This window comes from Halictus rubicundus, chromosome 3 (genome assembly GCF_050948215.1).
Source record: "Halictus rubicundus isolate RS-2024b chromosome 3, iyHalRubi1_principal, whole genome shotgun sequence".
Taxonomy (NCBI): Eukaryota; Metazoa; Arthropoda; class Insecta; order Hymenoptera; family Halictidae; genus Halictus; species Halictus rubicundus.
In genome coordinates, this window is record NC_135151.1 from 17,654,548 (window position 1) to 17,679,264 (window position 24,717).

At 47.9% G+C, this 24,717-nt stretch overlaps 2 protein-coding genes across 7 annotated transcripts; one reads left to right on the forward strand and one right to left on the reverse strand.

Moving 5' to 3' along the window:
• Positions 1-628: 628 nt before the first annotated feature.
• Tbc1d22 (TBC1 domain family member 22) lies at positions 629-5,579 on the forward strand. 6 transcript variants are annotated; one of them, XM_076785745.1, is made up of 9 exons: positions 629-1,054; positions 1,210-1,307; positions 1,518-1,691; positions 2,189-2,742; positions 2,818-2,948; positions 3,044-3,298; positions 3,371-3,620; positions 3,809-4,032; positions 4,216-5,579. In XM_076785745.1, exons 3-9 carry the CDS (start codon positions 1,609-1,611, stop codon positions 4,354-4,356), a joined length of 1,638 nt encoding a protein of 545 aa, XP_076641860.1. In that variant the 5' UTR covers positions 629-1,054; positions 1,210-1,307; positions 1,518-1,608; the 3' UTR covers positions 4,357-5,579. The 6 variants fall into 6 exon arrangements, with proteins under 6 accessions (XP_076641860.1, XP_076641861.1, XP_076641862.1 ...); XM_076785746.1 differs by having other exon boundaries at positions 629-799; positions 1,055-1,307; XM_076785747.1 differs by having other exon boundaries at positions 629-799.
• A 58-nt stretch (positions 5,580-5,637) lies between these two features.
• On the reverse strand, positions 5,638-23,386 carry Apoltp (Apolipoprotein lipid transfer particle). The gene is made up of 25 exons (XM_076785742.1): positions 23,137-23,386; positions 22,482-22,681; positions 22,178-22,222; positions 21,091-21,637; positions 20,343-20,846; positions 19,699-20,059; positions 18,554-18,863; positions 17,972-18,471; positions 17,609-17,904; positions 17,032-17,536; positions 16,813-16,954; positions 16,570-16,743; positions 15,948-16,493; positions 15,415-15,844; positions 14,822-15,313; positions 11,843-14,741; positions 11,405-11,769; positions 9,896-11,283; positions 9,616-9,800; positions 9,387-9,541; positions 8,155-9,326; positions 7,864-8,075; positions 6,766-7,794; positions 6,077-6,520; positions 5,638-5,953 (listed from the first exon to the last, which is right to left on the reverse strand). The coding sequence occupies exons 2-25, from the start codon at positions 22,564-22,566 to the stop codon at positions 5,876-5,878; spliced, it is 12,864 nt and encodes a 4,287-aa protein (XP_076641857.1). The 5' UTR covers positions 22,567-22,681; positions 23,137-23,386; the 3' UTR covers positions 5,638-5,875.
• Between the last annotated feature and the right edge of the window lie 1,331 nt (positions 23,387-24,717).

A 24,717-nucleotide genomic window follows, 5' to 3' on the forward strand; every position in this document is an offset into this window, starting at 1 on the left:
TTATTCAACTTTGACCCAAAGGTGAGGAATATGCTGAAAACAAAAAAACATTTTGCAATGTGCATAGTGACTCATTGAACGAATCTATTCATGCAAAAATAAAACTATTATGATTATCTTGGGATAGGATTGAACGGCCGTTCAAGGTAGTCTTTTTTTCCCGTAGTAATTACTACAGACATTTAAATGTCCGATCAAATTTGCATACACCCGCTTTAATCGCGAGGCAGTGCCTCGAGTCTCATCGAAAAAAGTAAGGTGTAATTTCAGCTTAACGAATTGTCCCAAAAACACTATTTTTATAGTTTATATGTCACGATGAAATTGTAGTCGTCATTTTTCAAACATTTGGGAAAGAAACTATATTTGTCATCTTTTCTTCGATTGCCTTGTGAATTTAAAAGAAGCAGTAACAATTGAGGATTATTGGAATTTTATTTTACTGGCCGAATTTTTCTGATATTCGCGGGAAACCATAATAGTGAATCGTTAAAAAGTATCTTTGACCATATGAAAAGTCTGCTTTTTTACAAGTATTATTACATTCAAATCGAACTCGTTGCATTGCAACTATTTTGAAAGTTAAAAATGCACAGAACCTGAATGTTAATACCGCCTATAGAAAAATAACGTACAATTTTCAAAGTGTAATTTAGATACGCAGATCATAGCATACACGGTGCAAATTTAATTTGGCCATTTCTTCGATGGCAGCACCAGTAAATAGCTTGTCATACGTCAAAAACAGTGAACGTTTACCACAGAAGGTTTAGCCGTTGCGTATTGCATTGTAGATTCGGTAAATTTAGAAGCCAACCGTCTTTTAATCGCATAATCACGCTGCATGATCATTTCCTCAACAAAATTGTTGCAGTCTCGATCGCGGAACCAATACTTGTTTCATGTATCCAGTAATCCATAATCCTAAAGGCTGTAGAACGATTTAAATACTTCTGTAGCTTCCTCAACGTTGACGTAATTTTACGATTACGTAAATATTCCTGGTCATAGGAATATTATATCCCGGTTTCTTTTTGTTTATTGTGATATCCAGGTACTTATGACGTGTAACATAACCTACTTAGAACAAACGATACCAAGGTGTACGAGTTCATAGTACCTCCTTCTTTCCCAGTTATTTCCGAGTATATTACGCGGACGTCGATGACGTACGTTTAAGTTTGATCACCGTTCGCTTTTCGTTAAAAGGTACTGTAGTCAAAGATCATTATACATATATGCTCTTATGTAAATATTTGGAAATGCTGGCTCTTTTACCAATGAAGACTGCAAAGACAATTCATGTTGTAAGTTTATTTTTATGTATCGCAAAGCAATATGAGTCAGAAGGACAATCCAGTTATGTAATTGTATTGATAATGCCCACTATTTTAATGACTGTTTGCGATATTGCAATACGATCAGCATAATTTCATGTATTACAAATGCAAAAATACGTTGGGATCCGGATTCTTAGCACTTAATAGCAATGTCAATAACATGGATTCTTTTTTCAGCAATCGTTCACAAGGGAATGAGGAACTCGTATCGCTTCTTCAATTATCTTGGAAAAGTGGCAGGTGCCAGTTAACATAATTTCCAATAATTATGGAAAATCAAAGTCACCATGGCCAAACTTACCAGACCCATCAATCCTTCTGGAAGAAGAATACTCATGCTGTACCAGGCAGGTACGCGTGCTGTAATATTATCATTAGGGATGGTATAAAGTTCAATGTCCAAGTTTCACTTCAGAAGTTTCAAATGCTACTCAAAAGTAATACGATTTTAAGAAATATTCTTGCATTCTACAGATCACACATTTGCAAGGAATAGAGAACTTCGGACTGGAACATGCAGAGTACAACATTTAAACGAGAACATCTAAATATCTTGAAATCCCATAAGAATACCAGTGACCTTGAAATCTTGTGAAACGTGATTTCGACAAGAATTCTTTCTTTGAAACCAAAAGCAAAGAAGATCTTTAGGTGTTCTCATTTAAATGCTACTTGAAAGTATAGCTTCTCGTTTTTGAAGTATGTGCATACTTGTCAAGCGTTTGAAACTAGTCAGATTTGAATCTACTTGTAATATACTTTATCCCATCTCTAATTATCATACGAATTACGAGCATTCTTTCGAGAGCAGTTATGTATTTATACATATGTTAAATGTATATAAAAAGACCAAGTCCAAAACAAGATGGTAAGCATGGTAAAATGGGTGGTACAACGCTCATGTCTGGCAGTTCAACGAACGCAGTGTCCACCAGTGGAGGCATGTCGAGCAGTAGCGGGGGATCTACGTCTTTTCAAGACTTTCAAGAAAGTATCGACGACGCTTGGGATTCGGGGGACGACGAATTCTGCACGGTTTCCGATGTGAAAATATCGAAGCGAGTTAGCCATTCGGCTGCTATCAGTGTGATTAACAGCCATCGGTCAAGAAAGTCCTACTTAGATTCCGGGACAAATTCGAAGCCGTCTCAACGGGTCCAAGAAATAATACCCGAAGAGAAAAAGGCGGAAGCACTCCAAAGATTAGCTGTTCAACCTTTGCATTTGCGAAACGCTAATTTGTCTATGCACTCGCATGTGAACAACACTCAACATTCCACAGACGACGCAGACATTAAATACGGCATTTCCCCGCAACATAGACCAACTCTCCCAGGCAGGCCTCAGCCGTTAAGGCAAACGAATGCCCCTGCCAAATTTTTTATACCTTCTAAGGAACAAGGTGCATATGGAATAATATCTTCTGCTGCCTCTCTCTCTTCGTTTGTGCTCAATTTCGATTTATTGGTACTTGTAGATGGAGAAAGTAAAGTAGATAAATTTCAATCCCTTTTGGAGGCTTCTGTATTAAACTTAGATGAATTGAGGCAGCTATCTTGGTCAGGTGTGCCCGCAAGATTGCGTTCCGTTACATGGAGGTTGTTGTCTGTAAGTAAGAAAGGTAAACCGATACCTTTACTTTTTCGTTGTGCATGAAAATCTCGTTGCAAACGTAAAACTGATCTACTTCCTTCGACGCGTAGGAGTATTTGCCGGCCAATATAGAACGGAGGCAAAGCGTATTAGAACGTAAACGACTCGATTACTGGAATTTAGTGAAACAGTATTATGATACTGAGAGAGACGAAGGATTTCAAGATACATATCGTCAGATTCACATCGACATTCCAAGAATGTCTCCTCTTATTTCGTTATTTCAGCAAACAACGGTACAATTAATCTTTGAGAGAATACTCTACATATGGGCGATTCGTCATCCTGCTTCTGGATACGTCCAAGTATGTGGAAATGATCTGGACATCCTATAGGAAATGCGAATGTAGACCGGACTTAACCGTTTATTTCCCTAGGGGATGAACGATCTAGTGACACCGTTCTTCTTGGTATTTCTGCAAGAAGCGGTTCCGGTGTCCGCGTGGCAAGACTTAGAAAATTACGATGTCGCTTCGTTGCAGAAAGAACAGAGGGACATTATAGAGGCGGATAGCTTTTGGTGCTTGTCCAAGTTTCTCGATGGTATACAGGATAACTATATCTTTGCTCAATTAGGCATTCAGCACAAAGTGATCCAGCTGAAGGAGCTTATACAGAGAATAGACGGTATGAGCATGTTTTGTTAACTCCTCAGCGATGAAGGACCCGCGGCTCTTTATTACACGCGGAACGGAAAATAAACGCGGAGAAAATAAGATAGGCGGAAAAGAGGAAATCCAAGTGGCCGTCGCTGAGGGGTTAAGTACGAGCATTGCTTTCGTCCTGTTTGCTTGATGATCTCCGTGTTCTTTCAGCGCCGTTGCATCAGCATCTTCATAAACACGGTGTAGATTATTTGCAGTTCTCGTTTCGGTGGATGAATAACTTGCTGACCAGGGAGATCCCTCTCCATTGTACGATCCGACTGTGGGACACTTATTTGGCGGAATCCGATCGGTTCGCCTCGTTTCAATTGTACGTTTGCGCCGCGTTTCTTCTTCGCTGGAGGCGTCATCTGCTTTTACAACCCGATTTTCAAGTGAGCATCATAAAACCGGCGTGTCATTTAAATAGAACTGTACTGACAAATATCTCCATTTTTCCCGTACAACGATAACAATGGAGATATTTAAGTATTCCCATTTAAATGCTACACCCTGTATCTCTCAGAGATGTTTCTAAGGGAAAAGTAGAGGAAAGACCGATCGTTTCTTTTGTCCAGGGACTGATGTTAATGCTACAAAACCTGCCTACTCAAAATTGGACAGACTCCGAGATAGGTGTACTGGTCGCGGAAGCGTACAAGTTAAAGTTCACGTTCGCCGACGCCCCGAATCACCTGCAGGCACACGATACCAGGTGACCATTTTGTAACGCGTCCAGATAACGGTATCGCAATAGTGGCCAAATAACTTTGGCACAAACGGTTTTGTGCTGAGTTATCCTCCTGTGTTACGGTCGTCATGTATATTATACGATTACATGTCCCACGACCGGCCTCGGTTGTTCTGAACCCGATTATTTTTTATCATACTCTCTTTGGTCGAAGATAGCTCTATATATTTTCGTTACGTTTTGCGACAACTTTACCAATATTTATAGATTTTATTATTATTATTATTATTATTATTTCTATTTTTTCTTTTTGATTGGTAAGCAGAATTATAGTGAATTATAGCGAATGTTTTTCGCCGTCTTTCGGCTTGCCAAAGACGTAGACGCAAGCTGTGACACGAGAAATGCAACGCGAATCGATTGCCGTACACGATCCGCGTTACGTTTGTATAGTACGTTTCGAATAATTATACACAGATATATAAGCGAAAAAGGTTTTATAAATCAACTGCGACTACATGGTTGTTCTTTTATGCGAACTGTATACAAATCCGGTATGTACTCGAACGGTAAGGTTTTCTTTTCCCAGATCGAGCATCCTTTTTCCATATGATTCAATTTACACACCACGCTGTTTTTCACTGTTACTTTTCTGCTTCGTATAAGTATAATATTTAACATACACAAAGGATAGCGTTTTCGTTTGTATTCATTGCTCGTATTTTAGACTCTCAGAAGGTGTGGTCATCGCGCGTTGTTTAGGAACCGGAATCTCGCGTCGAAACTTTTGACGCAGTGTTTTGCCATGCTTACGCATTGCCATAGTGTATAACGAGGGAAGGAAGAAGGTTCTAAATACCTTTCAGAATATCTGTATGTTAAATATTCTTAGTTATTTTGTAGCCGTCTCGCCGTATGGTTGCGGGACACGATATTTTATTCGTTGTTAAAAGGACTAAAGTATAGCGGTCGGTAATTCACGTTTCGAAGAAGGACCAATCAAATGATGTATAAAAAATAAAAAGGAGCGAAAAATGCGATTCGTAACATAAGTTACTCGTTACGTGTGACGGATTAGATCGATCTGTTGGATGTTGTTATGCTTTTTTTCTGGATAAAAATTCGTTCAGGGAAACGTTTTGTTTTCTCATTTGTCGACTGGAATTGTTTCATTGAAAATTTGTACAAGATTGAAAGAGAAGAACGGGAGGATGCGTCGTTAAGTAATAAAAAGAGACTGGTACTATCTCACCCATGCATGTACACCCGTACTCGTCTCGGATCGTTTTTAAATAAAACTCTAACAGGATACTATTTTACAAGTAATGTAATGTTAACTACATCAAAACTTACAACATATGGCACATTATTCTACGTTACCGATGCGACACTGCGTAAAGATACGTCTCTTAAATACTTATCATCGAAAGGTGAGTGCTCCGTTCCCGTCGATACACATTTTTTGGTATAGTATGTCAAATAAATAGAAAAGAAAAAAGACATGTGTGGCGGCGATTTATAATCTAATTTGTATTCTCGTTGCTGTCTCAGTTGTCGTCGACGTCGATCTGCTCGTAGTCGAAGCTCAGCGGCTCTAATGATGTCAGCGAATCGTTGAACGCATCCTGCCGAGCGGAGAAAAATGATTAACAACGTCTTTGGCTCGTTTAATACTTGGACCGTAGACTCTCGCGAATACAACGGTATATATTTTTAAATAACAACAAAAATATTCGGCGAAAACTTACGTAATCTACGGTGACTGGGGTAGGATAAATGCAGGGTATACACTCCATTCGCGTGACCCCGTTGTTCTCTGCGGTGCATTCGCAATTCTGGCAGGGATTCGGTAGCGCGGTCAGAGCCACCCTCTTCGAGAACACACTGATGAATTTCTTGATCGAGGCCATCTTGTCGAAACGCAGTTTGTCGCCGCTGAATATGGTCCCGTTGTTCTCCAAAGAGAGAGGGGTGCAGTATCCTAGCGCGCTCTTCGAGAGCTTCACCTGCCTCCTCAGGTCAACGTCGCCGGTCAGCGTTCTCGAGTCTTTCTTCGTGTACGACTTGGTCGCGTCCAGTCCGTAGAATATCTTGTTCAGCCTCTCCTTCTCGAACCCGAAGTCGCCGTCCATCAGAATATGCAGAGTGACATCGTGCTCGAGTAGGGCCTCGTGGAGCACCGTGAAGTCCAGCTGAAATTGCTCTTTGTTAGCGACGATCACCGCGAACGCGAAGAAACTCGCCAAGTTAACCCTTTGTACTATAATACCGAGTCAGACTCGTGAAGAAGACTTCGAACAGAATCTGCTAAACATGTATGTGATTCATTTCCTTTTTATCCTACTTAATTGTAAACAAAGTTCTAATAATTGTAATCGCAGAATAAATCATAGTGCAAGGGGTTAAACAGGAAAGTATACTGCCGTGTTCTATTTACCGTTTGGTTCTCCGGCTCGCAGTGCGAGCATGGCATCAGGATGAAAGTCTTCGAGACGCCGGCCCTGAAGACGAGTTTCGTGGCGAACACGATCGCCGCGAAGACGTCGCGGCTGCCGTCGCCGACCGGAACATGGTCGAAGTAGTCGACAAACCTCGCCGCGTTCTTCGTGAAGATCTGACCGTCGAAAACGACGCTTCTCGGCTGGTCGAACACGCCGTCCGCTCCGAAGACGACCAAGGACCAGCGAGTGTCCTCGAGACCTTGGTCGTTCAGCTCCTTGCCCAGCTGAGAAACCAGCTGTTCCATGCTACGGTTCTGCTTGATATCTCGATTGCAGCTCTTCCCTTCGACGATGAAGACCACGTCGGTCGACATGGGCACGTTCTCCCCTTCGAGTCTCTTGAACTGACCTTCCTGCACCTGACTGCCGTTCACCATCTTGCAGCTCGTACACGCGTCCGGTATCCTCAGGAACGTGTTGCGGTACATGCAGTCCTGTATATAACCCAGCGCCACCGTGCAAGCTTCCGTTTTACTCGTGCTGAGGCTGCACGCCTTCAAGTACTCTTCGGGATCTACAACGGCGAAGCAAGTTAGGAACTCGGAGTCTCGGAGTCTGTTGGCTAGCAACTCCTCGCAGAATAGCACGATCTCCCGGTCCTCTTGCCTCTTCGTCGAAGCTCGGTTCGAGCTGCTCCTGCAGACTGGGTCTTCGTCGATCGTCCAGCTTCCAGCAAATGTCGCCACGTCCGATTCGATCACGCCGTTCGAGGCGGTCGTGTCGTCCATAGGCTCGTCGTTCATCGTGCCGAGCAGCCCTGCGGTTTTACCGTGGTACCAGCCGGACAGTTCCAGAGTGCACAGGTCGAACTTCAAATTACACTCGAGACGCAGCTGGTTGTGCTTCCGTTCTACCGTGATGATGTTCTCCGCTTGGTACACGAACGTGGTGCCGTTCTCCAATTCGATGGGAAGCTCGAGGTTGGTCAGCGTGGCTGGCGAACGCTCGGAGACGATTTGGATAGTCTGGAAGGGAAAACGAATCGTCGGATTGCGAACGAATTAACAGCGGCTAATACGAAAACTGGTACTAACGTCGTCGAAGATGTCCAACTCGATGGCGGCCTTCCCGATCAGGATAACGATCTTGTGCGTGACTCGATCAGGCTGCAGGTTGTACTTGATGAGAATGGTAAACGTGTCGTGAACGAAGTCGCGGGCTAACAGGTACGTGCAAGGACCTACAAAGTCCAGGTGTCGACCGTCGAAGGTGACCAAGTGCTGCGAGCCGATGATCATCGCCGTTGCTGGAACAGTCAGCGTAAAATACAATCGATCGCTTACGATACTCTTAGACTATTCGATTAAATTCGAACGAGATGTTACCTCTGAAGGGCGGCAGCCAATTGAGAGGTTCCATGTACGCCTTGTATCGGTAGAGACTCCAGAAGGTCACGTTGGAGGTGATGAAGTACGACCTCATGTCGGAGATGGCTCTGAATTCCGGGATCTCGTGGAACTCCGGGGTCTGGTTGAACGCGTGCCAAGACATGGGCAGCTTCTGCTCGAGACACATCAGTCCCTGGTTCGGATCGAAGATGAACTTGGTTTTGGCCTCTCGGTACTGGCTCTCGGCCTGTAGAGCCGACTGGCTGATGTCCATGAGCTTCGAGTGGATCAGCCGGACGACGTTCTCCAGTTTCGCTCGTACCCCCAGATAGTCGTAGAGGTAATACGCTCTGTCGTACGCCTGTTGCATTTTCTCGATGGCGTAGTGGATGGAGGGCAGCTTCTGGAGCTCCTTTAGCTCGGTGACGATCTCGTCGACGACGTCCTTGAGCTCTTTCCCGAACGGGACGAACGTGAAGTACCTCTCCTTTAGGAACTGCATCACCAGGCCGGTGTATTTTCGCACGTTGGTCACGATGTCGTTGGCCTTGATGTCCCGGTAGACCTTGTCTATGTCCTGCGTGAAGTTGGTGAACCGGTCGAAGTAGGGGGACGAGATCAGGTCGTTACGGCGGTCGTAAAGAAAGTCGAGGACCTCTTTGCTCGCCTTCCACGCCACAGTCTCCAAATAATGTATCGCGCGGATGAAGACAGGCTCGACGAGCAGCAGGAACCGATGCCACTGCTGGGAGATCGTCTGCGAGATATTACCATAAAGGTTCTCCATGTACTTGATGAACGAGACGTGCAAGTCCTTTATGAGCTTGTCGTACTTCTCGAGCAGTTTCTCGATGATGCTGGCTACTTGGGTGATCGAGTCGCCTCTCAAGATGGCAGAGACGATTTCCGAGACCTTGTTCAACGCGTTCTTCGCCGCGTTGATTACCCAGAGCAGCGAGTTCCTTATCGCCTCGCCCGACTCGCCCATTATCGCCCATATCTCGTTCAGGATGTTCGGCAGGGACTCGATGTGGTGTCGCAGAGACAGCTCGTCAATCACGTAAATACCGACTGTGACCACGTCCTTGATGTAGAAATCGTTCGCGTTGTACGAGTCGTTTAGATAGACCTTCAGCTTGTCCAAGTCCTCCTTCAGCACCTTCAGGTCGCTGTTAAACGGTCGAAAGTGAAAAACTGGTACTCTTTCTCCAGGCATTTATTTTACTCACTTCCAGTCGTCGAGGAATTGCTGAAGATCCTCTTGGGCGTCGTACCAAACGTCCGTGATCACGTTCACGGTCTCGCTCTTCACGTATTGCTTCCAGTAATCGACGTCGGCGTTTATACCGTTGTACAGATCCATCACCGAGTTCCTAATGCCATTCTACGATAGAAACAATGCGTAAATAGAAGACTTGTTTTAAAAGAGAACTAGTTACAGAGGTCACAGAAATTTACAATAATGTCGCTCTTCAAATCGGGTCTCCAACGGAGAGTCGAAGTCACCAGTCTGGAGTGGTTCAATTTCAAGTAGAAAGACACGTCGGAGATAGAGAAGTCGTCCTCGTAGGTCCTCCAAATGTTGAAGACCGCGTAGCGAGCGTCGGGGATCTTTCCGTACATCCGCAAACTCTGCACGGCGTCTGTTGAAAGAGGATATTATTCTAATCATTCCCTGTAAAAAACAAAACCTTTGGAAATTTTACAGCAATCCAATTTCCTAATCCTCCAAACGTACCGGGAGTATAATTCACCATCATCTTGATCACCTTCTCGTCGGTATCGAAGAGGAAATCCCCGGTGGCATGAAGATCGGGCGTGTTCTCAGCGCTGCCGTTCACGACGAGCTTCTTCTTGTCCGGATAAACCCGAACATTCAGAAACTTTCTCGCTTCGTTGTAATCCCTGTGGAACAGCACCTCTCTCCGAGCGATGTCCAACCAGGCATTCAACCGTCCAGTTTCCGGGGTCAGATAGCTGCGCACGTAGCTACCGTTGTTGAAGGTCTCGAACAGGACGTTCTCGTGCTTGCGAACGACTCCTTCCAAATTCAAGTCGAACTTGGTGCTGGAATGTTTCCCGATGATTTCGTAAATATACTTTCTGGTGGAGGGCAGGTTGCTCTGGTCGCGGACCAACGCGGACACCGAGAACAATTTCCCCGGATCGTTCGAATAATCGGCGATGATCTCGGCGTTGAACAGATCTCTGGAGTCTCTCTTCTTCAGCTTGCCCTGCACGATCAACGACCTCGGGAAACTGGGATGCACGAGGCCGAACGTGAACTGCTGTTGCGGCTCGGGGATACGAAGGTGCATCAAATCCTGCCAGTTGAAGAGGGCGCCGACGGTCCTTGGCTGTTCCGAGTCCTGGTCCCAGTCGAGCTGCAGGAAGGTCCTCATGTCGTGGCTGCCGATCCAGTAGGAGCCGTTCAGAATGAACTCCCTCTGCGGATAGGACACGGTCAGGATCATGATCTGGTTGCTCATCTCTAACGTAGTTCTGTTCTCGATCTCGATCTGGTACGATATCCAGACATCCTCGGCTAAACTCAGCGAAGAGTTTTGTATGAATTCGCCCGGCAGGATCTCGTAGTCCGTCTTCAGCTCCACGGTCCTGTTCGCGTGTATCGCCTTCAGGTGGATGTCCTGGCCGGTGTGCGTGGTCTTTATTCGGGACTCGCCGGCCACGTTGAACGCTGTCTTGTTGTTAAGCTGGTAGACGTTCACGTGTTTGTACTCGACCGTCGGGTAGTTCGTGCCCTCGTTCCCAGCGCTGTACTCGTATTGGTTCACGTAGACAATGCCGATCGGCTTCAGCGAGTTCTCGATCGATATTTGAATTCGGTCCTTCTCGAACCCGGCCCTCGACTCGCTCTTCGAGTTGTACCCGCCTTGCAACACCTTCTGCCCGTTGTACGTCATCTCCGAGTAACCGGTGGTCACCTGCGGTCGCTTCTGGTAACCGTAGGTCAGTTGAGCCACGTGGCGAGTTTGCAGAGGCACCTCCGCGCGCAACACCCCGTCCAGGTCGGAGTCCAGCTTCTGGCTGCGATACGTGTACTCGGAACTAAAGATGGCGGTGTTCTCCGGCCAGAACGCCTCCAGGTACCTCTTGTTCTGTTGCCTGAAACCGATTCGAATTCGTTAACGGACACGACCGTCCCTCTGAAATGTCATGCCAAAATCCCACTTAAATAGAGTAATTAGTTCCGAACGTGATCTCGTCTTATATTCGATTCGCTTACAAAGTAGTGAATACTATGAATTGACATCCAATCTCCGTGGCGTTCGCCGCGGGTAGAACAGCGGTCAGGGTCCCGTTGACGTTCACCAAGCTTTCGTAGGACACGTTCGCCGAGCCTACGTGCTTGGACGCTGGGAAATACACATCCGCGTGTATCAATCGTATCTCCGAGTCCAAGGTCGCGTCGTACTTGAACACAAACACAAGAGTATCCTGCTGTTGGAACTTTGGAGTATACAGCGCGTATTTCGTCTCGATTTGTTTGTTGTCGAAGGTGATGTTGAAGAGATTGTTCACCGTTTGGTGCGGTAACATTCCCCAGGATCCGTACAGGTGACCTTGGATATTCCGTTTGCTCATGCGAATCTGTAATTTAATGGAGGGTTTACACCGTGGATCCTTGATACACGAAGAACGGGGAATAAAAACGCGTACGAACCTTGCCATCGGACGCGTAATTCGTCTTGGCCTTGACGGTGTTGTATCCGATCACGTAAGAGGTATCCGTGAAGCCCTCGTTCGCATGGTAGCTGACCAGAAACCGATGGTCGTCGCTGTACGGTGGTGGTAGCTGAACGATAAACACCCCATCGATGTTCTCAAAATTACGGAACCCAATGGTAGCGTTCCCCGCGAACCTCCATCGCTCTCGATCGACGTCGACACCGAATCCCGCGTCGATGTTCCTGAACAATTTTCCCGGGTTCTTCAAGTACAGCTTAGCGTCTAAATCCTTGGTAACGCGATCCTGTATGTGATAGCCACCGAGAACTCTGCCGAACATATCCACCATGAAGACCAGCTTCCACTGCAGACTCGCATAAAAGCTATCCCCGTTCAGTTGGTTGCGCGTCGCGATACTCCCGCCGTCGTTCTTCAACAACATGTTCCCGTTCAAGGTCAGATCCCTGAGTTCCTCGATCGGAGTCTCGACGCGAACGTACAACGAGCTGTTCCCCGATATAAAAGTGTTGAAGAATACGTTCGCCTTGTACTGCTCCACCTGTCCCGATTCCTTCGGAAGATCCGCCTGCACTTTGAAGTCCCAACTCTTCCCATTCGGATAAATCAGATCCACGAACCCTTTCGCCTGCTGTCTCTGCCATTCCAGTCCCAGCCCGCGGCCATGCTTCCTCATCTTCACGAGGGCAACCTCGTTCCCGGATTTCGACCGCAGTTTCATATCCATCTCCACTGTGGTCGACAACCTCTTCTTCGTGACGAACGTGGCCGACACCAGAGACGTGTCCTTCGTCTGGGTGTTGATCAGCTCACCGTCCAATTCGTGCATGCCTTCGCCGAGTTTCTTCAAGTTTCCATGGAATAGCATGTGCGGTTCCAACAGTTCCGGCGTGTAGAGTTCACCTTCGACGGAGCCACCGTTGTAATTTCCGGAGAGCCTGTACGTCCGATTATCCAGGTGTCTCACGTTCACCGTCACGTACGCGGTGTCGTTGCTGGAGATCCTGTTCGCATAATCGACGTCCGCCTCGAGGCTCTTCAGCACCTCAAACCAGGTCCTCAGTGCCACCGAAGCTTTGACCTCGTTCTCCGTCACGTACCAGTCCAACTCGGATGAGAACGACTTGGCAACAGGCTCGGCAATGTCCACGCTCAATCGGAAGTACTGGTTCTTCAGGGTGAAGTCTCTCCTGGCGGTGATCGTGGTCTTCGGCAGTGTCAGCATCGGCGTGTCGACCTCGGTCACGAGGACCGTGTATATCATTTCCTGCGTGGTCTCCAAAATGCTTAAGACATCGATCACCGCGTTCGGCGCTCGTAACGCCACCTTGGTCTTGTGGTAACGGCTGTTGGCCTCCAATGTAGTGTTCGTCGTGAGGAACTTGAGGAAGTCCAGCGGTGTCTTGATGTCGAACTGGAGGAAGTGGATCTGATAGTCGTCGGTGTCGCCCTCGCTGTACTCGTAGTAGACACTGGCGCCGTTTTCGTGCCAGGTCGCGTTGCGTCGGACGTTCAAGGCCAGCTGCATGGTATAACTGGGCTTCTCCATGTCCACAACGAACGCGTTCACGCAAACGATCTCGTTGGCGAACGCGAACGGTGTTATCACGTTCAGTTCGTTCCTCAGGTTGAACAGATCCTCTATATAGAAATGATCATCCACGAGGATCTTCTTCCCGAAACACTGCAGGTTTCCAGTGATCTTGTACCACGGTCCCTCGTGGTCGATGTCCAGCTCGGCGGTCACGGGCTCGACGATCGCCAGGTTCATTTCAACCTCGCCGTGCCAGTAGAGAGTATTGTCCTCTTCCTCCTCTTCGTCCAACAAATCGTCTTCCTGGTCCTCTATCTGGGTGGTCGAGTTATTCGCGATGCCGATCGGTGCTTTGATGGGTATGTTAACCGGAGGAGGCTTCGGTCCAGCTTTCGCTCTGACGCCTAGTCTCACCTCCATCAACCTTACCGAGAACTCGGTGTCGAGGTCCAGCTTGTTCTTTTCCGTGGTCGCAGCGATCAGCTTGGCGACCACTCCGATCTCCTCGAAGCCCGGCACCGGACTGAACAGCAGATAGGTGTAGTGGAAGTCGGTGATGTTGCGATAATGCCAGACGCCCTGGAACCCGACGGTCATGTTGTTGTACGCGGCCCTGAAGTCGGCCTCGCGGTTGTTCAGTTTAGCCACCAGCAGCAGCCGCTGCAGCAACTCCAGCGTGGTCGCGAGCGACAGCTTCACGTTGCAGTCGTATTCCGGCGTGAGGAACTGAACCAAAGCTTCGATTCCCACGGGGCCTGACGGCGTCACTATCTCGGCGACCACGTGCCTGTTGCTTTCCGAGAGGCCGAACCTGCCGCGGACGAACGAGAACTTTTCCAGCGGCGTGGTGATATTGAACTGGACCATAGATTCTCGCAGGTGACGCACGTCGCCGATCAGTCTCGTCGTGTAGGTCCTCCTGTCCAAATCCAGACTTCCCATTCCCAAGAACTTCCAGTTCGGCAGGATCTGCAGTTGACACTTCAGGTCCGTCTTTTTGTAACTGGTCACCGGAGACTCGAGGTGTAGGTTCCCGGTCAGATTGAACACGTTGTCGGACTCTTTATCCAAGTACCAGATGCTCCACGCGTCGATCACCTTGTCCGGGTTGTATTTGATCAGCAGGTGAGTATCCACGACCTGCGAGTCGACGATCTTGTGGGTGATGTTCACGGTGGTCCACGCGATCGAATGGATCGAGCTCGTTACGGCGCAGTTCATTCGCCATTCCGTCACCTTCTCCTGCCTCGCGATACTACCGTCGAACTCCGCCGTCAGTAGCTGCGAGTCCTTCCAGTGCGCGCTGCCGCTTAGCTTCAGACTGTTTTGCTCCTGCAGGTATCTGTAATAAACACGGTCACAGCAGTTGAACGGAGTGTCTAGCGAGGATTAGAATAACGAAACAATCGAAAGGGTAATTACTTGGCGCTCAGAGCTGTTTTCCTCCACTTCTCGAACGGTGTGAGAAACTGGCCCTCGACCTTGATCAATCTGGTCGACGCCGCGACGCCGTATTCCGTAGCAACGTACAGCCCGATTCTTTTATCCTCGTTCCAGTCGATCGCGGCGTCCACGATATAGTTGTAGGCTCCTCTGGCGGCGATACGGCAAGATGTGCTGATGAAACGGCCAGGATAAGTGAGGACGAGCACGGTGCTCAAATTTCGTTCCGGAAGTTGGTTCTCCGTCACCGCTGGAACGATCGTTTTATCGAATTCGAACGTCACGGCGATCTTCATCGCAGGATCTCTGTTAGCGTCCCACTTCACTTCCGCCCCGAAATACTTATGGCCCTCCTCGCTGAGGCCGGTCAGCGCCAGGTGAACGTCCCTCCACTTGTCCAAGTGCACCTCCATCCGGATCTCCTTTTCTGGATCGACGCTCGTCATCACCGAGTACACGTTACTCTTGTACCTGTTGGAAACGTTTGGTGAGCCGGAGGTGTTCTATCCTGGCATTGATCTAATATTATATCGAACGCACGAAGCAACGTGAATAAGTCTTAGTTAGCATACCTGCCCTCGATATACGAGACGAAATTATTCGACGGCGACATCACCGAGTGAGTCAGTATGAACCCGTATTTGTCGCGGTCCACCTGTTCCACGAACACGCTGACGTTCAAGTTGTTGTAATTGCGGTACAATTTGCAGTACAAGAGGACATCGCTGACGAACGTCGGCGACTTCAGCATCAGCTTCAGACCGTGGTTGATGACCGTCGAACCCAGCGATCGATCCGAATAGGTACCTCTCGCTGTTACATTGTACCCGGTGAACGAGGTCTCGCTGAAATCGATTTCGTAGATCCGGTCCGACCTCTCCGTAATTCGCACGTCGAGAAGCATCGCCTTGTAGTTCGGGATCGACAGGTTCGCGTGGCCCTCCATCACGAACATCAGACCCCGTGGCCTTAGCAGGTTCACGGTCAGAACGATCTCCTTCCCTAGATTCGCCACAATCGATTATTTTACATTCTTACTAGGCTAAAGAATCTGTAAACGTTGAAATAAGAACAACAAAAGAGAAGAGGACAACGACCGTCTAACCTGGAGCATATCCGATCAGCAAGACGGTCCTCGACTCGGGCCCCATGGCATTGTGCTCGATGCCCAGTTTGATATCCAGGTTCTGTATGGGCTTGGTGATGGCGATCAGCGCGTTGACTTTCGTGTCCTGGTTCTGGAAGTACATTTTCGAGTAGGAGAGGATCAGCTTAGCCGTGAGCTTGTGCCGTTCGTCCATCAGGTGCGGCTTCGAGTTGACTTCGGCGTGCAGCTCCAGGTGACCGAGAGCCTGCTGATACCAGGCGGTCACCATGGTGTTCAATTGAGGGTACGCCGTGGAGTGAAGCTTCATGTCGGCCGTCTTGTGCGTCAAGGTCTTCGAGGAGCGGTTCGCCAGGGATATCTCGAACTGCAGAGTCTCTTTCTTCGGCATCTTCTGCAGCTGATAGTCCAGCTTAAAGTCGCTGTCCAGACTAACGTTCCTCTTGACGACATAGCCCACAAGCTTGCTCCAGACCTTCTTCGTCCGGAAGGTCAGGTCCACGTCGCATTGCAGCACGTCGTTCTTCCACGCGTTCCTTATCGTACCTTCATCGATCGATATTGTAAATTCATCGCGATCGATTCAGATCTTGTCTATACGTATAATGGGATTTTGTTATACCTGAAAGAGCCGCTATTCGTTCGTTATTCACGATCAGGTGCATCTCCGGACTGAAGGTGTAGCCGTAGCTGAACTTCTTGGTCGCGTAACCCAAACTCGCGTCCAGATGTTTGGTACCGTTTATGTCGAAGCCTATATCGATGAACGTCTCGTTCTCCGTGTTCTTGTAGGTGCCTGACGGAAGCAGAAGCAGAATCGTTGAGAACTGGTACAAACAGAATCATGAGATCCAAGCCCCGTTACCTTTTGCTACCAAAGAGTTCCCGGCGGATCGCAGTAGAACGGTTACATAGTCGGATTTCGTGTCGAAAAAGACGGTCGCGCTCAACTCTCTGTTCACCTGCGAACCGGGCGTGTCGAATGCGACCCTGAAGATGTTCTGCTTCTAAAATGATCACCAGTCGGTAAGACGTTGAAATTTAGCAAAGGACATCGACTGGAAAATGAAGAAAGCAACGATACCTCCGTTTTTTCCCACTTGTACTCGAAGAGGTAGTTCTTGGCGGTGGGATCGGATTTGATCAACGAGATCTTGAAGAGCGTGGGTCCGGCCAGGACGAAGTATGGCGCGTCGGGGTCTTTCGTCACGTTCGACAACTGATAATCGACACACAATTTTAATCCTACGAGCCTGTCGAGAGCGGTCCAGGAGCAACTGGTGTTGGCGATCACGTTGCTCGGAACGTTCGTTCGCTTGGAATTGTCGTTCTGGTCGACGATTAAAACGCCCAACGGTGTTTCCTTGTATTTCTCCCCTTTGCCCGATGTCAGGAGGATGTCCGTTCCGACGGAGAACACCTCCATCTTCTTGTTCGGCAGGCCCAGGCTCAGTTGAACCGTGCGCAACCCCTTCACGTTCAAGCGAAGCTGAATCGCACCGGAGGAGTAGACGTTCGATCGTAATTTCACTCCGGCGCTCGTGTAGAACGCATCTACGGCCATGCTGCCGACGACGTTCACGCTCACGCTGTGAAAAGATGAAATAGTCAACACGATTTCGAACGTAGGACGTTCAAAAATGATCTCGAGTGTGCAGTACCTCGGCCCAATGTTGCTGACGATCTCGATGTCGTTGTGGGCGATCCTCTTGCTGTCGAGTAACCCTGACATCGTGAAATTGCAGGCGGCGGACCCGGTGAAATCGAGACGGACCGGCAGACCGGATGCCAGCGGCACCACGTAGGTAGAATCTAAGAACATCGCCGCGTTCTCGAAGTGAATCTGTTTCCCGGACGCCATTTGCTTGAACTTCTCCCACGGGTTCAGCCTCAGCAAGGCTTCTCTGATCTCCTTGTCGCCGTTGAGGACCGAGTAGTCCAGATCGTTCCCAAATATCTAGAAGAACGATACAAGAATGCCGTTATTTAACACATCGAACCCTCCGCGGTTCGTTCTCGCGTACTTTGTAACTGATGCTGATTCTCGGATTCTCGAAGTTGTTGTCGATCACGTTCGGCAGTCGTTTCACGCGTTTCCAGTAGTCCTCCTGTTCCGGCGCCTCTCTGAAGCTTCTCAGCAGAGTCTTGAAGAATCCCGACACTTTCTCGTTGCTGTACGGTCCTTCCGGCCCGAAGAACCTTTCCGCATAGTACTCGAGGCCTTCGAATCTGGTCGTGATCTCGAAGGCGTTCACGGACTCGCTGAACACGTCGAACGTCAGATTAAAGGTCGCCGTACGAGGTATGTACGATTCCGGGGCGAAGATCAGGTTCCCTTGATAGTTCGCGCCCACGTTGTACTCCTCGGAGAAGAACGAACCGTCATAGTTGCGCGAGAACTTTCTTCTATCGATGTTGAACTTGTCTCCTAGGTCCCTGTCGGTCAGCAAACTCTGGATCTCGACGTTCGTCGGCGACGCGGAATTGTAGAGATTCGTCAGATGGCTCCAGACATAGGATCCCACTGTAACAATAAGATTCAATGTTATAAGATCTAGAAGAAAGCTCGGTGAACGCGTTGATGTCACAGGTCAAGATTACGACACCTTGATTCACTTCTTCCATCTTCAAGGTGTGCTTGATGGTTTTGATAACGTTGTAGTCGGGACAACGCATCACCTGCAGATACGACGCGATACGTATCTCCGTGTTCAAGGTGAAGTTCCGGTAGTAGTTCAAGAAGAAGAGATCGCGCGTTTGCTCGCAGGATGGCATCCTGCGATGAGCGTCGACGGCTGCCACGCGTACTTCTTTCGGCACGAATCCGCTCGCGTCGTCTATGCACCGCTTCAGCTTTCCCCGTAAACTTTCCGTTTCCAAGCCCATATTTCCTATCGCCTTCAACGCTTTCATTGTCTGAAATGAAATCGAGAATCGTCGATAACGAATTCATGATACGAACCGCGGACATTTCGTACACTCGCAGGGAACGTATTTACAGTTCGTTAGTTGCTTTTTAATTTGTCAGAGGAGGTACTCTAGGTGCTAGCGTGAAAATTAGAGGTGCGCGAGAACCTGGAAAGTCGGGTCGGGACGGGCTTTCGAAAATTTCAGGGTTCTGGAATACACGGTGTTCGACTGCAGGTGGGAGAAAATTTAAGGGTGGTTCTCCGTGACAATATAAGACGAAAATGAAGCATAACAAAAATTGTGATTTCGGCTTCATTTTTTAGTTATTAACAATTCAACATCCGCCTGAAATGCGGCAACCCTATCAACAGAGGTGTACGTTGCGTACGTTATAGAGGCAGATCTAGGGACAGATCAAGTGCATCACAAAGTCATCAGGAATTCGGCAGAAATGTGGCTGTAAACCGTCCGATTGGGTCATTCCACATGCATTTTCATTTTTTTCACATGTTGAAGTCTAACCATACGAACGAGAACCTCCTTTGGTGCGCACCTTTATGACTTAAGCAACGTACAGCTCTGTTGGTCGGGTTGCCGCATTTCAGGCGGATTTTTAATGGATAATAACTAAAAAATGAAGCCGAAATCGTAATTTCTCTATTCTTCATTTTCTTCTCATATTGTCTTGAAGAATCGCCCCATAAATTTACTCCCACCTGCAGTCAAAAACCTTGTCTATCGGGTACCCGACATTTTCGAGTTCTCGCACATCTCTAGTGAAAATCTGTGTAAAAATCGGCTCGTGTAATATGTTCCCTGGTCACATGCTCGATCCACGTACTTCCGTGATCGTGGAGTCGGAATGTTCCCGGGGCTCGCAGCCAATCTCGATCTTCTGCTCGAGGTGCGAGAGGAACTTGGCCACGGGCTCGGCATTACCGCACTCGGCTCCATGGTTCGCGCAGAAAGTGTGAACGGTCGCCGAGAAGGTCAACATGAACTGGCCATCCGGAATGTGTCGCTGGAAGTATAGGTGCGAGAGAGCCTTGATCGTCTTCAGGTCTGGTCGCGGGATTAGCGCGAACGCGGTCACCCAACTGTCCACGGTGGCCTGATCTACGTGTTTGTGCGTGATCAAATCTATCATCAAGTTCACGGCAGCATTGTTGCCGATGAACGGCAGAGCGTCGATGATGTGCTTCCTGCGAAATCGTCGAGAACACGATAAATAAATAACTTATTGAGAACAAAAGAAAATGAATAGCTAAAGCGTAGACTCGGCAAATTTCGACTTTAAATTGTCCGATGGTTAGTCGCCAGGTACCTGCACCCCGACCGATCAGATACGGCGACTGCAATTGTACCCTAATCGCGGGAAAGCAAGCCGAGGAGTCTCAACAATATATACAATGAATATGCGAGACTCCGTCGACTTCGAACGGTCCCGAATAGATCGTAAATCAATCGATCCCCTTTGAAACTCACTTTCCGGTCTTGCAGTAGGTGTTGGCCCTGCTGAACAATTGCGAGAGCGACGGGTAGTCGTCGAAAACTCGCTGGAAATGAATGAACGCGGCGAACGTCTCGGAGAAACCTTGCTGCGGCTCGTCGGATGCTACCCCCCACTTGCACATCGCCTTCAGGAGACTCCTGGGCGTCCTGAGCTTCCAGTTCGCCCTCTCAGTGGTTCCCATGTAATCGTAGATCAGGGTGGTCCTCTTGACATGGTCCAGCGCACTGTCGGCGTCGTCGTCATCTTCGTTCTCGTTACTCCTGCCGTATTCGTTCGTCTCTTCGTCTCTCGTCTCCTTGACGAGCCGCAACACCGCCGTCGATTCCGTTCTGGCACCCGTATTTCCGCTCGAGAGCGGCTGCAACCGGTGCACGTCCTTGCACACTACCTCCTCGTAGACATTGTGGTCCACGGTCAGCTCGCAGTCGCTGCGCGACTCCAAAAGAGGATGCTTCGAGGGACCGGATCTTGGACTCCTGCAAATAGGAATTCAGGAATTCGGTTCAGTACGTGAGCGTGCGAATACGCTAGCGAGTAACTTGCGACATTTTCGACGGGAGAAACTTGCAGAATCGTGTACCCCTGTTTACAAATACTCTCCACAAATTGCTTCGCTCTCCGAGAGAAACTGTCGCTCTCGCAAAATAATGTTGCAGGTTGTTTGCTAGCGTATTGTCACCTTATTGGCGTTGCAAACAATTTCCGGGGCAATTTGTCTACCTGTAGACGTTCGACTGTAACACGGAGAAGTGTTTCGAGCCGTACAGACAGCTCGACAGGTTCTTCGACTTCTTCACGACGAGGCTGGTGCGTCTGGCCTCGTGTAGACGGTAGGTCGTCTCGCAGATGCCGTTCACGTCCAGCTCGTCCACACGGTGATCAACGTCGAACCGCTGCATGTTGTTCTGCAGCATCGACAAGACCCCCCTCTTCAGGTTCAACGCCCACGCGGGCTCCCCTTCGTGAGGGCACAGCTCGTTGACCTTTCCATCGTCGAACGCGAACCTCAGGTTGTACATAGCCAGGTTCTTGTTGAACTCGTTGTCCGCGACGCTGGTTCTCGCATCGTGCCTCAGCTTCGCGTCGTAAAACTTTATGCTGCCCTCGCAGGGGCTCGTGAATTGCATCACCAGATACGCGTCCAGGAACAAGGTCGACTCCTTCAGGGAACCAGACTCCTCGCCACCCAGATTCGTGCTCACGTTCACCGAATATTTGTACTTGTACAGCACGCCCTCCTCGTACTTGAACTTTCTGCTCACTGGCACTGTGGACACGCGTCGCGTCATAAATGACTCGCAAAATCGTGTTGGACGATTATATTAAATAAGTAGACTGCGGATTTTATGCATTCATGTCGAAAACTATTATACAAAAATTATACTGTTTTCAACCTATTAACGCTTCACCCAACGAAAGACTTATATTAGAATTTTCAATAATTCTGTTGTACCAAAAGGAAGCTCAGAAATCTTTCACATTAGAATCCCAAACGAAATGATTAGATCACGTTGCTGAGGGTGACTTGTTGGTTTACAAGTAATATAGCTATTGTTCAAGGATTTACTGAAAAGTCTTTGGCCGTGAATTATAGACCTTCAACGATTATGAGGTAATCGTCGGTAGGCAATGTGTAACGAAAGTAAATAAATTTTCATATTGTTACAGTTCGTTGCGATCGAGGTAGAGAATTGTTTCGCGTAAAGGCCCGCAGTCTAATAATGCAAGTAACGTTCGTAGCTCTCTAGGAACGAGAAAAGCAAACGAACGGATTTCTAATGAAAGGTCTAAAGGCTCGACCTCTTACCCTTGCATGTCGTCCGGCTGCAGGAAGTCGGGTCCTTGGTGAATTCTGAAACAAGATAAGCGAGGTTGCGCTCAAGGAAACAGAAAAATAGCCGCTTCCGAGAAATCGGTGTTATGAATGGGTGTTACGCGTCGCCGATAGCGAGGCCGATACGCGTGGATTCTGCGCTCGGAGCAGATTCTCGGAAAGGAGCGCGTCGAATAACACGCGCGAGAGATAACCGAGAACCAAGCTGAATGTTGCAAATTTTGGCCGATAACTTGCCAACTAGCTCGCGCAAGTAAACGGCGCAGCGGATCCTCACCTGACTGCACCGAGCCGATCGCGACGCAGATCGCGGCGAGAAAGATCGCCGCGCGTCTCCACGATCCATCTCCGCGCAGATCCATATCTTGTTTCTCTTTCTGTTGATCACCGAGGTCAAGGTCCTTACTGCTGTCCCGATGCACTCTTCATCCCCTCGTGTGCGCGTCACCGCTCTTCCACTATTCCATCGTCGTCGCGCTGCAACGCAAAAGCAAATCGTACACGCAACTCGAGCGACTCTTCGATCACGCAAAGGATGTGCCCGTAATTGACACCGGGGGGAACGGGGGGGAGAGGAGGGAGGGAGTTACTCCAACGAGATTTCAATACGATACAATATCGCTGTACGCGCGAGACAAACTGAATCAACCCTGATGCGTTCTACCCCCATTTTTTGTAACACCGATCGCTAGTAGTTTTATCGGGAACCACAACAGGGTCAAACGAATAAGGAGCGTATTAATCACCGATGACTATCCGAGCGATCGAATCCTCCTCGATTAACAAGTTGAATCAAGAGTGAAATCACTATACCGGAACACCGGGAGGAGCCGTGTGTTTCGCGCACATATGCACACGACAGGGAAAAAAAGGGTGAACACGGCGAAAAATATGATACCGATCACGAGGAGCGTTCGCCGAGTCGCTCGTACCGTTCGTAGAGTGTCCGTAGAAGTGGCCAGCGCCTCGAAGCACAGCTCGGAGATCGCTGTCCGAGCGGAAAGATCGAACTGGTTGGCCAGGCGATTGGGGTGAGAAACAGAAGCGATGCCTACGCGTAAGCGAAAGCGAAACGGTTGGCCCTCTCGGATGGGAAGCGGCCTGTGTACGCGGTGTATCCGTTTAAGTAAGTGCTTCCTGCCGTGACTGAGCTCGCCGACCGAATGGATAACGACACCGAATCAAACGGGAGCGCTCCTCTCCGAAAGGGGGAGAAGATCGGTGGTGCCAAAGGTCTCCGTTGCCTTTTCGTGTTTGCATGGGGTCACGGGTCGTCCGCTGATAAGATAAACACGAAAACGACCCTCCTACAACGATCGCCGATCGTGATTCTTGCACTACATTCAACGAATACCATATTTATTGTTGCTCCGCTGCCCGTGGATCGATTAATTGCCAGCCGAAACTATCCTGATCTTCGATTTCATTTGATTTAAGGATCCTGAACGCCGGAGGTTTCTTCCGACATTTACCGGCTTCTCGTCCGGTCCGGCTTATGTATCACCTGCATCTTTTACCTGCGACTGCAGGTAAACTCGGTTAACAACACCTTTGGGCATTCGGTGCTGAGGGCAGGGCTTGAAACAGCTCGGGGAAGACCGCTTACAACCTTGAAAAATTAGGTGTTCGATTTAATGAAATGACATTAGGATAAGAAATATAATATGTCTTATACTCTTTTGATACGATTCGTTACCGAAATGTATACATATTGGCTTCTTTAAAAGTTTAATTTTTTTTTTAGAACATGAATTAATATTAATAAACTTACATTAGGATAAGAAACATAATATGTCTTACACTCTTTTGATACGATTCGTTACCGAACAGTATATATATTGACTTCTTTAGAAGTTTGTTTAATTTTTTTTCTGAGAACATACGTTAATATTAATGAAATGACATTAGGATGAGAAACATAATATATCTTACACTCTTTTGATACGATTCGTTACCGAACAGTATATATATTGACTTCTTTAGAAGTTTGTTTAATTTTTTTTCTGAGAACATACGTTAATATTAATAAAATGACATTAGAATGAGAAACATAATATGTTTTATACTCTTTTGATACGATTCGTTACCGAAAAGTATACATATTGGCTTCGTTAAAAGTTTAATTTTTTTTTTGAGATCATAAATTAATATTAATAAAATGATATTAGGATAAGAAACATAATATGTCTTATACTCTTTTGATACGATTCGTTACCGAACAGTATATATATTGACTTCTTTAGAAGTTTGTTTAATTTTGTTTTTTGAGAACATATAATTCTGTTAGACTGGTTGCGATTCGTCGAACCATAAATCGCAACGTTTACGGGCTGGTTGAACAACATACTGAAACGGTATTGCGTGGGGTCACTTACACTACGACGCATAAATATTGCTACACCAAGGGAGGACGAGTTAACCTGCTGAATGGGGAAGACGAGGCAACCCATGGTTCGATTCAGTTATTCATCTGCGTCTACCGACCGGCTATATTTTATTGTCGACTGCCTTTT

Bases quoted from the DNA above. Each gene is read 5' to 3' on its own strand.
- Apoltp (XM_076785742.1), bottom strand. From the start codon at position 22,566: ATGGATCTGCGCGGAGATGGATCGTGGAGACGCGCGGCGATCTTTCTC. The intron at 21,638-22,177 runs GTAAGAGGTCGA...GCGTGTCCACAG, and splicing joins CAGCCGGACGACATGCAAGG to TGCCAGTGAGCAGAAAGTTC. The intron at 16,744-16,812 runs GTAACGGGGCTT...TGCTTCCGTCAG, and splicing joins GAACTCTTTGGTAGCAAAAG to GCACCTACAAGAACACGGAG.
- Tbc1d22 (XM_076785743.1), top strand. From the start codon at position 1,609: ATGGAAAATCAAAGTCACCATGGCCAAACTTACCAGACCCATCAATCC. The intron at 1,692-2,188 runs GTACGCGTGCTG...GTATATAAAAAG, and splicing joins ACTCATGCTGTACCAGGCAG to ACCAAGTCCAAAACAAGATG. The intron at 3,299-3,370 runs GTATGTGGAAAT...TTATTTCCCTAG, and splicing joins CTGCTTCTGGATACGTCCAA to GGGATGAACGATCTAGTGAC.